We start from the raw sequence: 15,877 nt of genomic DNA, 5'->3' as shown, positions 1-15,877 counted from the left end.
ATGTCTTACTTTCCTTGAACAACAATCTACATTTATTCTTGAACAACAACAAAAATACCAACATTTATTCAAATACAGCCATGTCATCACATTCTCACATCTGTCCTGCTGCATTCTATTGCCAATTGTGTTTTTTTTTACATGTATAGCTACCTGGACACGATTTAAATTGACCTTTTTTAATGAACTGCAATTAGGGGTTTTATTTCAAGCATCCTCAAAAAAAACTGAAAAATCATGCTGGGGCTTATTTTCAGGATAGGGCTTATTTTTGGGGAAATGGGGTATCAGGCTCCCAAAATACCAAACTATTTTATTAGAGCAAGGTGATGCTGCCCTCTCCATGATGACTGCTCTGAGCCCTGCAACTGCCATGGTTACAACCGGATTGTTTTGCAACAATTGAACAAGTGTGTGTATATACATATATACATGTATACATACATATATATACACACATATACATATATATACACACATATATACACACATGTATATATATATACACATACATAAATATATATTCATACATACATATATATGTGTGTGTGTGTGAAGGACACCCCGTCACTTAACCCAGATTTAGAACTGTTCACCAATGGAAGCAGCTTTATGTCCAACAGCAAGTGATATGCTGGGTGTGCAGCAGTACAGAAAGCAGAGTTAATTGCATTAATCAGAATATTAACGATTTGTATAGGAAGAAGAGTAAACATGCATATAGATTCAAAATGCGCATTTGGAGTTGCCCATTCACATGAAGCCAAAGAGACTTCACACTTTAAAACACACTTCACTTCCAATTCTGAACCACATCTGATAGGATAAAATCTATGGCAAACTTATGTCTTTGCACCAGCCTACCTGGTGACAAGTCACACACAGTCGTAGGCACCTTCGGTGCCTTTTCAGCTTCTTAAAGACAGGATAAATCTCAGCAAACCTTTTTTTCCTGCCAGCTGAGGTCCTGGCTTCTTACATACGTGTTTTGGGGCTTGGCATTGCCCCTGGTTTGTGCTTCATTTCCTTCCCATCTTCAAGGTGATAAGAAGCTGCTGTGTCTCAGGAGCGCTTTGCTGTGGGAAGCAAGAGAGGAATGAGGTGAATCGCCTTTGTGAGCTATTTTTTTTCAGATTAATAAAGCAATCAGTTGATAAAATACACCTTAAATACATTTTGTGTGGAGATAACGACTGGACAAACAGAACTGTGTGATTTCTTAGGCAGATATTTCCCACTAGCTTTAATTGTTTCAGTACAGGTTCTACACAAAACTTTTAAAGGTATTTTGTTTTTCTTATCTTTACCTGCTTAAGATATTTAATGGAAGGGACCACTCAGGATCTTAGCATGAATTTGATTTAGCCTGTTGTGTTTGGTGTGTTGGATAAGACCCAAACCACAATAAGCTGCCACATGTTTACTCCAAGGGGTGTTAATGGAAAAGCTTATTTGATTTATTCTATTAAATAAAAAGAATTTTACAATTAATGGGCGTATGTTGCACAATCAGATTTCTTTTATCAGGAGAAACCGTTGCCTTTGGGTCTACTGGAGCAATGTAATATACCATGCCTGCAGTTATGCTGTGATCTATTATATCTGCCCTGCCATAACTGAAACTAAAACCAGTACTTTCCATGAGAGGTGTGCTAGTTTCCTTTCACCAGCCTCTGTTAAAGCTGTCCATACTGGCTTTAATTTCTCTTGTTATTCAGAAAAGCTTATCATTCATAGCACTGCAGCATGTTTGCATTTTCGTAGTCTGGTTTTGCAAATAAGCAGAACTTTTGAATTTTACTGAAATATCGTCTGTCTTCTGCTACACAACTCAGGCTCAGAACATACGTATACAACCCCCTGAACCTGGGACCTGATACACAGGCTCAATGAAAAGGTATGAAGAGGTGAGAACAGAGAGCAAGTCAAAGGAAGGAAGGGGTCTCTCCCTTCCCATGAGCTGCTCCTTTTGCACAGAGGACTCCAAAGAAGAACAACTTGCCTCCCTTCTGTCAGCACAGCCATCACCAGCCCCAGGGTCAGGCTGGGAAACAGCCCAGGGCTCTTGTCCCATGTCATTCGGGAAAGACAAGCAAGCACTCAAGTTGAAAATCCAAGTCCTGCTGGACCTTAAATGCAGGCAAACACTGTTTTGTCAAAAAGTGCCAAGGAAAGGCATTCACACAAAACAGCATTTGAACAAGAATTCCTCTGCTTGAGTAACCAAGCGTTAGGAACACAGGGGACACAATATCTCCAACTCTTCTAAAACCTTACCCTGACCTCCTGGGTCCATATGATACACCAAAGTCCAACCTATGGGACACCAGAAGGTGTTCCTCACAAGGAGCCCCTTACTCAGCATGACAGGGCAAATGGAAACAAGGACCATGATATAAATGTGTACAGAAGCAGAGCTGAGATTTCCTTACAGGCCACTGGTTGGTTCCACAAGGGAAATTATGGTCTTTTCCGCTTGATACAGGAAAAACTTTGCAGAGAGCTAGAAACCCTCCATGGAGAGCTGGTGTTTCACTTCCTTAAAATTGATGATGGGAGAAGACCATCTCCTGATTATCCCACAGCCCTGTTTATTCCACTGAGTTATGCCTCTTATCCTTGTCTGGCCTTTTCATTATGCTGCTGTTCCTTGTTACTGTGTCGCAGTTCAGTTCCTACCACTTTGTTTACACTGTCATTTCTTTTTATTCTTAATTCTTTGTTTTCCTTACAGGAATTTGCATTCTGCACTACTCTTGGCATGAAGGGTGTCAAGAGAGCTGTATGCAGATCCCCTGTGTATCTCTCACTTTGACTCTGTGAGACTTCACTGTACCTGGAGACCCACAGCCCACCCCCAAGGAGCGAGGTGTGCCTAGCATAAACTCCGTGTGAATGCTTTCATAAATCAATATACCTCAATTAAAAACATGCTGGGCTGATTGAAGAAAGCTTTTGTTAAAAGGTTGCTCTCCGCCTTGGCAGGAGCAGGATATCCTGGAATTTCAGCTGATGTTCATACCCAGGTATTGTGCAAATACAGAGATATAAAGAGACCTTGCCCTACCTGAGCTGGAGGAGAGAGCCTGCAGCAAGGATACCTGTGTTGAAGCTTCAGCAGGAGCTGCCAGGTGAGAGACCAGTTCTCTTTATGAGATTATCTCATTGCTGGGGAGGACCAAGTGTTTCTTTTCTGGCAGGGTCCTCTTTGTGGCTGGGCTTTTGCTGCATGTGATTGCTGGTTATTACACCACCAAACTGTACCCTGAGTGAGGAGGGGCTGCTGGGCCAAACCAGCTAACATAGAGAGATTTCACATGATGAAAGGGGCTGCTGATGGGACAGAGGGCACCTGCTGCCCCGTCACTAGTTCAGCCTGTGTTTTCCAAGTCGCACACCAGGCTCCAAGTGCATTCAGGTCTTCGGAGAGAGATGACCTGATCTGCGTTGCCTCTCTGCCACCTTATTTCCTACCAAACTTACCTAGAGCTCTGGCTGATCCATGCTTGGTTGAAGACTTCATAGTGGACTGAGCAGCTTATCTCTGTATTTGTATTAGTGGTAGGAAACATGCGAACAAATGTTGGAATTCAGCAACAAGAGAAGCTGCAGGGATAAGTGCAGACAGATATAGCTTTTTTTTTTTCTTGATGAGATTAACTAGCAAGATAAACTCTTAGAGTCACTCCAGAGGCTCCCCAAGCTCCTGCTTGAGTGTCAGCCTTGAAGTCAGACCATTTTTGACAGGGAGATGAATGTTTCATGGACCTCTTTTTTCTTTGCCTGAAGGTTTTAGGTACTTGTCAGTTTCTGCCTGCCTGAGCTGATCATTCTCCTTCAGCTGTTGCCAGACAGAAGCATGCACACCTTTCTGTTCCTGTGTTCCCTCCTCCTCTGCAACAGCCTAACGCTGGCTGCACAGAGGAAGATCCAGCAGCTCCGTGATGAAGAGGAAGAAAGCCCGGCTCAGGTACGGACCCCACAGACACTCTCTCGAGGTGAGTGACTGGGATGCTTGACGCAGTCCTGAAACACCCCGATTTCCCTCTGTCACAGTGTCTACTGTGCACCTCAGCCCATATTTCCAGGCAGGCAAATGCCTGAGAGCAGCAGCTGGTAGATCCCACACTATGTTCCCATTCCGAAGCAGAAGCCCAAACTGAACTTTCACAAGTGCCGTTTCCACTGTGGCCAAGAGCACTGGTGCGTTCAGCATGGGAGAAGAGTCCTCATGCTCTGTGCTTGGGAACAGGTCCAGGTGCTCTGCTCCAGACCTGGGCTGGGGACAGAGCCAAGAGCCAGGGTGCTACACTGGCTGCTGAGCGGCTGCTGCAGCAGCTTTCAGAGGCTCAACTCAGGATGCAGCCCCACCAGTCCCCACCCCTCCAACGGTGGGCTAAGCCAAAGGAGACCATACAGCCAGGCTGCAGCAAGCTCAACCCTTCTGCTGTTCACTTTCCTACCAGCATGGTTGGCCAGACATGGGCAGCAGATACCTCTTCTTCCTCTCTTGATTCTCCTTTGGATGATGCAGGGCATGAGCAGGGCGCTGTAGTCAGTGGAAGGGGCTCCAGAGTCAGGTCCAGGCTTTTTCCATCAAGTAACATCCAGGCACTTCACACCAAAAACGCGCTTGCATCTTTCCATTCCCCAGCCCATCAAGCAATCCCTTGTTGCGGGAAGCCATACACAGGCAGCAAGCCTGGTTCAGTGCTTTGAGAGGTTGGACATGGGCAGGGAGGAACTCTGGGCTCCAGTTTTCAAGTGGCTGGAAATAAAATAACTGTCTGTAATCCTAATCCACCTCCTGAGCCTGAGCAAAGCTGAGGTTTCACCCCCCTTTACTATCTACTGTTTCTTTGCACCTTTCTGCTAGGGGCTCTCCTGGAGCCCACAAACCACCTGGAGGGTCTGGACACCCTGAGGGAAGGTGCCTGGTTTGTGCCACCCAATTGTAAATATGGCTTGAGCTCCCTGTTCGGCAGAACATTCTCATCCATACGGACCAGACAATTAACTAAGGGTGCTCTCAACAGGCTGGGGAGACGACATTGAATGGGTGCAGACATATGAAGAAGGTTTAGCACGATCAAAACACAGGTAATTCCTCAATTCTTGTTATGCCATTTCATACGCTTAACTGCACAGAGCAAAGCTATGGTCTAACATGATGTGTGAACTGGGCCTTACACCCTGCAAGCAAGATGCAGGTTTTATTTTGCTGTATGGTGCAGAAGATTTTGGTGAGAGCTCACCTTCTGGAAGATGAGCAGATGCCTTTGCATTGCTTCCAGTGTTACTTTCTCAGTCAGAAGCCCCTTCATATGTGACTGTGTCCACATGTCCCTACTAGCCCAGTTGCTATTGCTCCTCCAAATGTAAATACATCCCTGGAGCAACTCAGTGCCTTTACTCTTTCAAGTGTGGTCTGTAAAAGGTCTGAATTGCCTCCCCGCTCCTTTCCTGCAATGTCGTTTCAGCAAGAAGCCACTGATGGTTATTCACCACTTGGAAGAGTGTCCTTACAGTCAAGGTGAGCAAAGCAAACCCCTCCACACAACCTGGGGGATCCACATTTTTTCATCACTCATTCCTTACAAAGCATTTGAGCACTTGGTGTGAAGACTTTCCAGAACACACAGGGAAAGGGGGAGAGACAGTGATTTCACTGCGAACCCTTGGAATAAAACAGTTGTGAAGTTTTTCTGAGCAATAACGTACTCTGCATCAAAACTTCCCTGGCAGAGACACATGGCTATGAAAAAGGCAGGTGGACACTGAGCTTTCCTACTTTATTCTCTTTCCTAACCCTGATCTTCTGTCAATTCTCCTTCCTGCCTGCTCCCAACTCCAGCCCTGGGCCCAAGCAAGCGTGGAAATCAGCAGCTCATGTGATTAAAAAGCTTGGGGAAGTTGTATCCCCCCAAGAAACAAAGTGTGAAAGTTGACTGTGTCAAGCGAGTGAGGTCGGGCATCGCGCTGCCTTCACTGCACTGTTCCATACCATGGCTTTGAAGTTACAGGTATCCTGCAGGAAGAGGGAGTCATACCCCAAGAAAGTTATCTTTATATATTCACTGCTTCGCAGAGACTGTAACGTGCCTTTAGCAGCATATTTTCATATGCAGACAAAAATCTCAGAAGCGCAATAGCTGACAGCATTAGAAAGCTCAAATCATCTTCTGACCTGCAAGAGCATCCGCTACCATGTGTTCTACGCACCTTCTTTTTACTCCTTACGAGGCCTCCTGCCAAAGAGTGTGTCAGATCACTCACTGTCACTTGATAACCTCCTCGTTATTGAGGACAAAGTGAGGTTTGTCAGGGAAGCCTGGTCCCACCATTTTAAATGAAATTTCTCTGAGGATTTGTTCCCCCAGATGCCTACAGAATAAATTGTACAGATGGCTCTGTATTGCAGGGCCAATAGTAAGAAAAAAATATAAAATATAGATAAAATAATAGATAAAATAGATAAGATAAAATAAAGCCAAGCCATGTGCCTTCATGACCTGCTCAACCACTGGGAGGGAAATACGTCTGTACACCAGCTTTTCAGTTTCTCAAGGACTACATGTCTTTTGCATTTTATTTCACAAGAACCAAGTCCTCCAAACTCTGTGTGCCATGTGCACATCAGAAAGCAGTGCCGGTCATTTACAGGTGTATTTAGAATCTATATAAGATGCTGGAAAACTATGAAAAGCTGTGATCCAGATTTTTTTTCCCAGCCGAATAATGTGTTTATCTTTCTCTTAGCTTTAAGGAAAGCATTTGCTTCTAGCCCAGAGATCCAGCAGATGGCTCAGAAGGACTTTATCATGCTCAATCTGGTGGTAAGTCTGAAGTTTAAAATACTAATCAAAATGTTTACTGGGGAATGGAATGAGCCACATTAAAAGCAGAAATCAATTCAGTTTGCACAGCTCTTTAGTTGTATTTGAAATTCTCCTCTTTCTCCTGTTTCTCTGGGAATGTACAACAGGGTTTGCAAAATACTACCACAGTTCCTCCATGGAGAGGGGACAAGGAGACATTTCCATATATATACTTATTTGTATGCGAATACTATTTTGTATTCTCTGACAACAGGTCATATACTCATAAAAGGAAAAAAAGGGAAAAAAAAAATACGCAGTCATCAGACTGTGTTACCCGCCAGAGTGCTCTGTCCTCATCCTCAAACATCTGGCACGGCACAGCTTGGGCAGAACAGAGAAACTCTGTGTTTGATCACACCAGAGCTGTTGGTTGTTGGTAGACGAGACAAGCACAGCTGATTCAGTTGCTGTGTAGTGCTGGGACAGGGAGCTGTCACTAAGAGGCTGTGTAACTCCAACAGCATTCCAGCAGCGATGACAACATGGCGCCCGATGGCCATTACGTCCCTCGGATCCTCTTTGTGGGTGAGTCCCTGGGGTCAGGGCGATAATCAGGGCAGCAGTTTTTCTATAGGATTTTATTGAATTCACTTCCCTCCAAGAAGTAACTCATGTTCTTTTGAGTAAAAAAGCTGTAGGAATAACTCAGAATTTCAAAAGCAACAGGACCCCAAGAGTCTTGTTCCACAAGGGGAAATGAACTGCATGTCACTGCTACTGACACTGAACACACATCCTCTAAGAGTTCGGTCTGTGACACCAGCCACAACATCTGAATGCAGCCTCTTACTCTGAGCCTGTCCTCAGATGAGTGGCAAATGCTCTGTCCACGGACAAAGGCCCTTCACCAATCGTGACCCACAACTATAAAAACAGGCAAACTTACCTTTGAACTTCTGAGTGCAAAGGGGACAGCGGACAAGACTCTTGAGCCACCAGACAAGGCTTGTATGTAGAGCACCTACTCACGACAGATTTCAGAAGCAGACTTCTTCATTAAAGTCGAGCTGCTGAGAGCCTGGTGCTTCCAGATGTACCTTTCCAGCCACGAAAAGGCAAATCAACACCATTTTAAAAAGGCTTTTACTATCACAAAATTATTCACCACTGTGCCACTTCACAAAACCTTTGTTGCTCATGTCTCTTACTTTTTTTCCCACCCCAAGATCCTTCAATGACGGTTCGAGCTGATCTAACTGGCAAATACTGGAACAGGATGTACACTTATGAACCAGAAGATATTTCAACCTGTGAGTGAAATGGGCACCTCAATGACCCCTTTTTAGCCATCTGAAGGTTATACAAGAAAATGTGGTTAAAGGAAAAGGGAATTGGAGAATCACAAGAAATGCTGGATCTATTTCTGCAGTACAAAAAGCTCAAAGCCCCTTATAAACATGAAGTAAATTTAGTGTGCCTTCTGGGAAAAAACAAAACAAAACAAAACAAATATTTCTGAAGAACTGGGTAGTAAAGTACAGGGAGAGTAGTTTTCAGTGTCTAAACCCTGCTGGGGGAGTTTCCAAAAGCCATGTAAGTTTGGCCCCCAAACCCCACCTGCTGTGATTTAAGGCATTTACAGACTTGAATGGGCTGCTCAGGTTCATAACCAGAACTGCAGAAGCTGTTTTGATACATCTCATCCTAGCAGTAACCAAAGTTTAAAAAGACACATTGGACCCAGACTGGAATTAGTTCCTAAGGGTTGGTGTCTCTGCACTCCCCTCTCCTGGCTGCCCACTTAACAAGACTTAGAAGATTGTGTTTTCCTGAGGTCTCCATCCCCAGATGGCAGCACATTTGGATGAGCCAGATTTAAAATCTGTGGGTAACAGAACAAACCCCTTCCCACAGACAATTAGGCAAAGAACAATCCTGTGATTTGGGTTCACAGTCCTCTTCGATAGTTTTTCCACCTCAGTAGCACACAGACTTTTGTCTGACACTCTGACAAAGCTTTGAGCCTCACGAGACACCTGCAGAATGCAGAAAAGAGCATCTGCTCCACTCTTTCCAGTCTAGCTATCCAGAGCGGCTTTAATTTCTGACCTTGAGCTGTGTAGATGGGGGAATCTTACCTGTCCATCTTCATTATCTTCAGTGCTTTCTCCGCAGTGATTGACAACATGAGACAAGCGAAGCTGCTCCTGCACACCGAGCTCTGAGGAAGGGGCAGCACCATCCACACAGGGGACAGAGAACAGCCCCGGGGTGCTGAGAGCCCCAGCACAAGAGCTCAGAGACCCCACGGGACAACTGGTACCCAGGATGAGGCACCACCCACTCATTTTTAAATAGCAGTTTATCTTCATGATGCTATGATTATCATTAACAGAGAATAATTTTCTTTGCTAGTGTTTACAAACATTTCTTGACTCCAATTAGCATAATTCTGGAAGGGATACTTACATTATAGATGTCTTTTCTAAATTTGTCCTGTGTGTTCCCAGATACCTTCTAATTATTGGTCATTTTTGCACCACACAATTTTTTTTCCCTGTCATTTTAACCCATACATATTTCAGTTTGAAAGCCTTTTAGTACAGTAAAAAACAAAAGCATGGAACTACAGTCCACATTAAGATAGGTTTTGTATTTCTGTTGCTTTGTGAATTGCCGTGCTCACTCATTTGAGTTTCAGATAATTGTTTTATTATTCTTTCTTAAAACATTTGCTGCATAATTCAAACAACAAAAATAAAGGATCAGCCCATTTCCTTTCCTGATTTTCTTTCCTTGGTCTCCACATTAGTTTATGGGCACAGCCATAATTAAAAAACAAAACAAAACCAACCAAACAAAACCAAACCAAACAACAAAAACCCACCACCAACACTGTGCAGAACGGAGCAAGTCCCTCTTAATCACAACCTGGCTGTTAACAAAATACATTCATCCTCCAGCCGTGCTCACAGTGTATGGTAAGAAAATGAAGAATTTGTAAATCACTTAAATTATGACTGCAGAACCCTCAGTGGTCCTGTACACCACCCCAAAGGTAGGTACACTCCATACGTACATTATAGCTACAGCTATATTCTTCTTTCTGCAGTAATAATCCTAAGTGTATTAGCTAAATCAGACCAGCAGGTGTCAGTTTAACAGAAACTATGGAGGCTCTACCTACTTAAAATCCAAACATCACAGCCTGTCCCTGTCACAAACATCTGATGAGAAAATAAACCACAGTAGCGAATAAATACCTTTCTATTTATGAGGAAAAGGGCTGGTGGATGGGAGGAGTGTTCAGGCATGAAGAGCAGAGGTCTAATTTCACAGAAGTCACACCTCAAGGTCTCTCTAAGCTGGCTTGCAAACCCACATTGGTATTGTTTCCTCTGGATGTGGTGGCCTTGGGTACAGCTGCAGGTTAATTCCTCAGTGATGGGCAATGTCCCAGAACGGCAGAGCTTCTCCCAAGCCCAGCCTGCAGCCTCCTGTCCCGGACACACCCCACACCATCGCTCCTGCTTGGGGTTTGTACCTGCAACACCCTCCAGAACGCAGCAGCTCTGCTCAGTGGCCACTGAGGGAGGACTGAAGTTGGGGACAAGGACTTGGCTTTTGAACTGGCCACTTCTTCCTGCTCCACAATCACTTCAGCAATTGGGAGGAGTTATAAGGAAAAGAAAAAGAACACCCACAATTTTGTCACAATAAGATTCCCAGAGCTGAGCACTTGCTTTTTTACAAGGACTGCACCAGGAGCAGGTACAAAACATAATTTAGCAATCCGTGTTTCTTCCTCTATGCAGAGCCAAAGCCCTCTAGATGACTTATGCCAGTTTCCTTGAGAAAAGGACCAGATTAATGTATGTGTGCACAAACTAGGAGCTCAAATAACATGAAGTAAATACTAGATCATGCTTTCTAAAAGACCGGAAAAAAACACAAAGTAAAAATGACTTTAAGTTGCATTGAAACCCCAGTCCTCCAAATGAACCCAGGTCCTTGTGCAACCCCAGCCGGGCTGGGGAAACTTCTTGCACAGAGACTGGAATGTTGTCTTAGGAACAGACTTGGAAATGAAAGCTTCATGAACATTGTGCTCCATTAAATGTTAGAAAACGATTCCTGGCATTCCCAACCAGTGTACCACTGAGACATACACAGACAAATCAAATAGACATATAGAAATGACTTTTTATTTTCTGAAGAACACTTGAAAAATAAAGGTGAAAGCTTTTCCAGGCTTTGGAATATAACCATCATAAACTGTGGAATCACAAAGACTCCATTTTAAAAAGGTGTTCCCTCTCTCTAGCCCCATTTTTAGTGAACTGTCTCATTGTGGAATGAACCACAATAATTCTAAGAAAAAAAAAATACGCATTAGAAATAATCCAAGACTCAGTGCAGGTGCTGCTACATTACACGTGAACAAAGGCACATACTAAAACCCACACGTTAGCACTTGGAATCTGTACTTCAATTTCTCCAAACTTTGTGTTTTCAAGAAGAGACGAGAGTTATTAAAGGTGGGTGGGAAGGCTGAGCTCTGTACAGCTGCCCAGCACAGAACTGGAAGGAATCAAGTGACAGCAAAGTAAGTGCAATGCAACAGAACCACCTGCAAACACAAACCTTTCTTGCTTACCTTAGTGACCAGCACATGCGATCATTCCTGTTGGCCCTGGCTTGCAAGAACACTTGTGACATGGTAGAAGGCAAAGGCGCAAAATAAGATGGGGAAAGCAATTGGCTGCCCTCACATCAGTCAGAAAATGGATCCGTAAAACTAGGCTTTCAAGATTCAAGTACAGCCTACCTACAGCCAAAACACTGAGGAGACTGAAATATCCCTCCCTTGAATCCATCAGTTAAAGAAAGTGCAGAAGCACCTGCTGAACTTTAAAGAAATAAATACTGATCATATGCTTTAAGGTGCTTTTGCCTTTTTTTTTTTTTTATAGCTGAGTGTCAGTTTTTGCCTTTAAACTTTCTCAAATACCAGAATATTGCTAACCTAGAAAAGGTAAATGAGAGATCTTCTCACATTAGCCAACGTTTTAGCAGTCTGCTGTACTGGCATCTGCTACTACAAAATCTTCTGCACATACATGAATTAACTGAAACCCCAAAAGCAACTTGGTCTTTGTCCTCTCATTATCTCAGCTTTCATTAAGGATACTTAAGGCAATGTTCAAAAGCTACTTTTGAGCGATTGCTTTGCTCATTTCAGAACAGGATTGCAGTCCAAGACAGCCCTGCAGCGTTTGAGAACAGACTTCACTTGATACCATGATGCACTTGCACGGGTTCCCAGCTGTGAAAGGCAAGCTCTTGAGGTGCCACCAGCACCTGATCGCTGCCCAGAAATGCTCACGTGTTATCTTCCTTCACCTTCTCATTGAAAACACGTTTAGAATTTGATTATAAACAATTAACTCCGTGAAGAGTTTGGGTTAATTTGTCAGTACTAACTGTGCTCTAAGAAAATTCTGAACCTGACTGGATATTAAGTTATAAAGAGACACTTGCAATGGGGGAAGTACAGTTTAAGTACTGTAACCGTTAGAAAAGTTTTGATAAAGATGCTGAAACATCAGCTTCAAGTAAACCCCGATTCCCAGCCTCAGGGTTAGGAGAATGTGGTCTCTCATCAGCTACTTACACATGTTCTCAATCTGGAGATCCAATCTCCCGAGCATTCAGTACACATTTTGCTCAATACTCTATAACCTTTGATACTGAGTTCAGGCAGTTGTCAGTCGTGCAGATCCCCGTCTGTTACAGAGACTGGAAATCAGCTTCGGGAGACCAAGAGAAACATGAGCTCAAGAGTAACAAAGAGTATTAGAACAATTCAAAAGACAAGAAATGAGGGAAAGTCCTCTGAAGAAGAGTACTGAAAATAAATGCAAACCCTGTCCTAAGTACAATAAAACACACTGAATGCCAAACATCAGATCTGTCCATTTTTTCCACCCATTTGTTGTTAATGAAGCTGATGGACAACAAAATAACGCTAGAAACCTTACGGTTACTGCACTGTTGTTCTGTATCACAAAAGGTCTTCAGGTTTTAGAGCTTGACAAATTCTCAACTTGCCCATTTAGAGCCTATTTAGCACACTTGGCCCAGAGATTTCCACATTTCCTTCACTCCTGGAATCTGACTCCAGCTGCTACAGACTGAGGTTTATATATAAAGAGACAAAAGCAAATTCTGGTATTGCTTGAAACTTCAGTGATCAGAAATGAAAAAATAATTCTCAAAAGAGATGATTATGACTACATTAAAAAATCCAGCAAACTCTGTAGTGAAGGTGCAAGACATCAGCATCTGATCAGAAAAAAAAAGTATTTAGGGTGATTACAAAACAATCACCAAAAGGTTACACAATATATTAATCCGTTTTCTTGTGGATCAAGTGCATTCACCTAGCCTGAGAGTAAGTACCACACTGACAAAGGGATGCTAAAGCACTTCCCCAAGAGAGACCAGAAGAAAAATCAGCGTTATCCTGAACTCTATATCCAGTTTGTCTTGGTGATTCTTGAAGACACTTTGGGAAAGACCCTCTTGCTGGTCCAGTTGAGGTAACTCCATTCCCATTTAGCACATCAGTAGTAAGGTCTGCTCAGCAAAGCATCTCCTGGTGCTATCTGAAAACGCCCACGTTGATAGAAAGAGCCACTTCTGGTTTACGGTGCTTCATACTCAGCTTCTCCTCAGAGAAAACACGGTCCTGTAAGCGTTCAGCTTGCCGACTGTTAAAGAAAATAGAAAAAAACACCTAGTATTAGTGCTGAGCCATAGCACCAACGTTGTGCACCTCTGGAGGCAGGGAGGAATGTTGTGGTGCGTTGCAAGAATAAAAACAGAGGCTCGGTGTAGAAATGTGACACTTGAAGCCAGGAGTTTGAATTAACTGAGAGCTTCTTTCAGAACTACTGGAATTGTGTGCTCTGAGAGCACCCAGTTAGCCCTCTCCCAAAGAATTACCCAGGTATCAAGTGAGTGCAAATATTAGCAAAGACCAGTTTACACATTTTAAAGAAAAATACGTGTAAGTACTCAATACCTTTTCTTTTTTTCTAATGCAAGCTGCCTTTGTTTCTCTTTTCCAACATCATCTCTCACTGTGCTGAAGTCCTTAGTGTCATCAAGGAGAAGGTTCTGTGGTAAAAAAGGATTTGGCAGGTGAAAATTATAAGCTCAAACTATTCCCATATGTTGCTCAGTTTACACAATTAATGCTCAGAACATTTCCTCTAACTAGTTTTACAGCAATTAACTTCAAGCTAAGTGGAAAAGACTCAATAAGGCAAAAAAAAAAAAAAAAAAAAAAGAAGACTCCTCTGTCTAGTTATTACATTTAACAGTGAATTTGTCTTATTTGAGATTTCCCTCCATAATTTAAGGCTTCACAAAAGGACATCAGACTTTTCACCTACTGCTTTAAAAGCCTGAGAGTATGTATGTTCTTCCAGAGTGTCCTAAATAAGCCTTATTGCTATTTCAGAGCTCGATATGCTGCTGTGTAATTGTTCCTTTAAAACATGACTACATCTGCAATAATTCTTTGGAAAATGTAATGGGTTTAAATTTATAATATGATTTTTAAAGGGCACCACTCCTGGATTTTACTCCAAGTTGGGAAAAAAAGAACAAACAAAACCCACCACAGTCAATAAAATTAGGGCAAGAGAAAAGATTCACATTCTTCTGGATAGTGTTCAAGCACAGAGCAGAAAGTGGCTGCACCAATATCCAAGGGGAAAAGCATGAAACTTCCATCAGGCTGGTTAAGAACAGGAGAAGAAAGAGCACTAGTAGCAGCAAGTTTCCTCTCCACACAATGTACTGTTGAGATTCACATATCAGTACTTTCATAAAGACATAGCAGGATACAGGAAAACCAGGAAGAAATTAAGATACTGCAAAGGGCACAGTGTCTGAACCTAATCCTTGTGCAACAATTAAAGCAAGGTTGGTTTACCTTCACCCCAATGATGTCTCCATCTTTCAGGTGATAAGGCGCTGACTGTAAACTCTCCTGTTTTTTCTTCCGTTTCCTCTTTGAAATTTGCTGTGTCTGAAGAAAATCAAGAAGATTGGTACATGGCAGATTTCAAAAGTCTCCTGAAATACATTTGCTCAAGAACTGCATTACAAACCAACACATACTTGTCTCAAACAACACTTGGTTTCTGTCATTCCAGATCTTACCCAGCTCGATATTGGCAGCCACTCAAATCTGTCAGGGAAGTATTTGGCTATTTCAATTTTATCTACAGGGAGACAATAGTGAGAAGCCACTCGTTGCCTCAGTGCCCAGGCTGTGCATTCTTTGGAGATATCCCACACCAAATCCGTGGAGTCATAGTAGTCCCTCTCCCCTGGGATGCCCATCTGGACTCGAAGCAGCAGCTCATGGGGCCTGTCAGCAGGAAGAGAAAACGGACCCTTCTTGTGAGTCCTGCTTTCAGAACCCAGAATTCCCAGTTTTCACCCCTCCTGCCCTCCCTTGTTTTTCTTTGTGGAAAACAAAACATAAGCTCAAGTCTTGTTGCATCCTGATATCTGTAATCCTCACAGACAATATTTAAGTTAATAGCTGCTCAAATTAAGTCTCATCTCAAATGCACTGCTGTAAGAAATAAGGATCTTGAGATCCTACCCCAAATGCTCTTCTTTTTGCAAAGGCTCGATGCAGATTTCCACTCTGGCACCCAGCTTATAGTGGCTGGAAACAAAACAAAGATTATACACATGACTAGTCATATATTTAAAGTTCCCAAGAAGAAAAATCACAGTTCTAGTCAAGTAGATTTATTCTTCTCTGGAAAACCAAAACAAGAAACTATTGGAACAAAAATTAAAAGCTTGGACAAAAAGAAAAAAATTGCTTTTAAAAACACCTAAAATAAAGCTCAGCTGAATAAGCATGGTACAATCTGCTTATGCTCACAGCTCCCCCTCCCACATTAAAAAAAAAAAATGTGCTCGCCATTAATGTAACCAGAAATGAGCTTTCTGTTGGCATTTCA

At 42.8% G+C, this 15,877-nt stretch overlaps 2 protein-coding genes across 8 annotated transcripts in view; one reads left to right on the top strand and one right to left on the bottom strand.

The window, feature by feature from the left end:
• The first annotated feature begins 2,988 nt into the window (after window positions 1–2,988).
• LOC102094317 (anterior gradient protein 3) lies at window positions 2,989–9,589 on the top strand. Of its 2 annotated transcripts, none has more exons than XM_065069235.1 (8): window positions 2,989–3,131; window positions 3,790–3,998; window positions 5,037–5,100; window positions 5,481–5,533; window positions 6,760–6,836; window positions 7,343–7,406; window positions 8,048–8,131; window positions 8,997–9,589. In XM_065069235.1, exons 2-8 carry the CDS (start codon window positions 3,860–3,862, stop codon window positions 9,044–9,046), a joined length of 531 nt encoding a protein of 176 aa, XP_064925307.1. In that variant the 5' UTR covers window positions 2,989–3,131; window positions 3,790–3,859; the 3' UTR covers window positions 9,047–9,589. The 2 variants fall into 2 exon arrangements, with proteins under 2 accessions (XP_064925307.1, XP_064925309.1); XM_065069237.1 differs by having other exon boundaries at window positions 8,983–9,589.
• A 1,415-nt stretch (window positions 9,590–11,004) lies between these two features.
• USP40 (ubiquitin specific peptidase 40) overlaps window positions 11,005–15,877 on the bottom strand; it is a 33,914-nt gene continuing 29,041 nt past the window's right edge. For 4 of the 6 annotated variants that reach the window (XM_065069219.1, XM_065069222.1, XM_065069220.1 and 1 more), the window contains 5 exons: window positions 15,508–15,573; window positions 15,057–15,267; window positions 14,827–14,922; window positions 13,909–14,003; window positions 11,005–13,594 (listed from right to left, as the gene is read on the bottom strand). In XM_065069219.1, coding sequence (XP_064925291.1) covers window positions 13,486–13,594; window positions 13,909–14,003; window positions 14,827–14,922; window positions 15,057–15,267; window positions 15,508–15,573 — 577 coding nt within the window. In that variant the 3' untranslated portion in view covers window positions 11,005–13,485. Of the gene's footprint in view, window positions 13,595–13,908; window positions 14,004–14,826; window positions 14,923–15,056; window positions 15,268–15,506; window positions 15,574–15,877 lie in introns of those variants that run through there. The other 2 variants (XR_010473758.1, XR_010473757.1) reach the window with 2 other exon arrangements.

This window comes from Columba livia, chromosome 7 (assembly GCF_036013475.1).
Source record: "Columba livia isolate bColLiv1 breed racing homer chromosome 7, bColLiv1.pat.W.v2, whole genome shotgun sequence".
Lineage (NCBI taxonomy): Eukaryota > Metazoa > Chordata > Aves > Columbiformes > Columbidae > Columba > Columba livia.
This window is presented reverse-complemented; position numbering and strand designations above follow the sequence as displayed.

What these genes read in the sequence shown, in the direction of transcription:
- LOC102094317 (XM_065069235.1), top strand. Translation starts at nt 3,860, where the DNA reads ATGCACACCTTTCTGTTCCTGTGTTCCCTCCTCCTCTGCAACAGCCTA. An exon ending in CCCACAGACACTCTCTCGAG is followed by an intron (nt 3,999 to 5,036) that starts GTGAGTGACTGG and finishes TGCTCTCAACAG; the next exon opens with GCTGGGGAGACGACATTGAA. An exon ending in AGAGTGTCCTTACAGTCAAG is followed by an intron (nt 5,534 to 6,759) that starts GTGAGCAAAGCA and finishes TCTTTCTCTTAG; the next exon opens with CTTTAAGGAAAGCATTTGCT.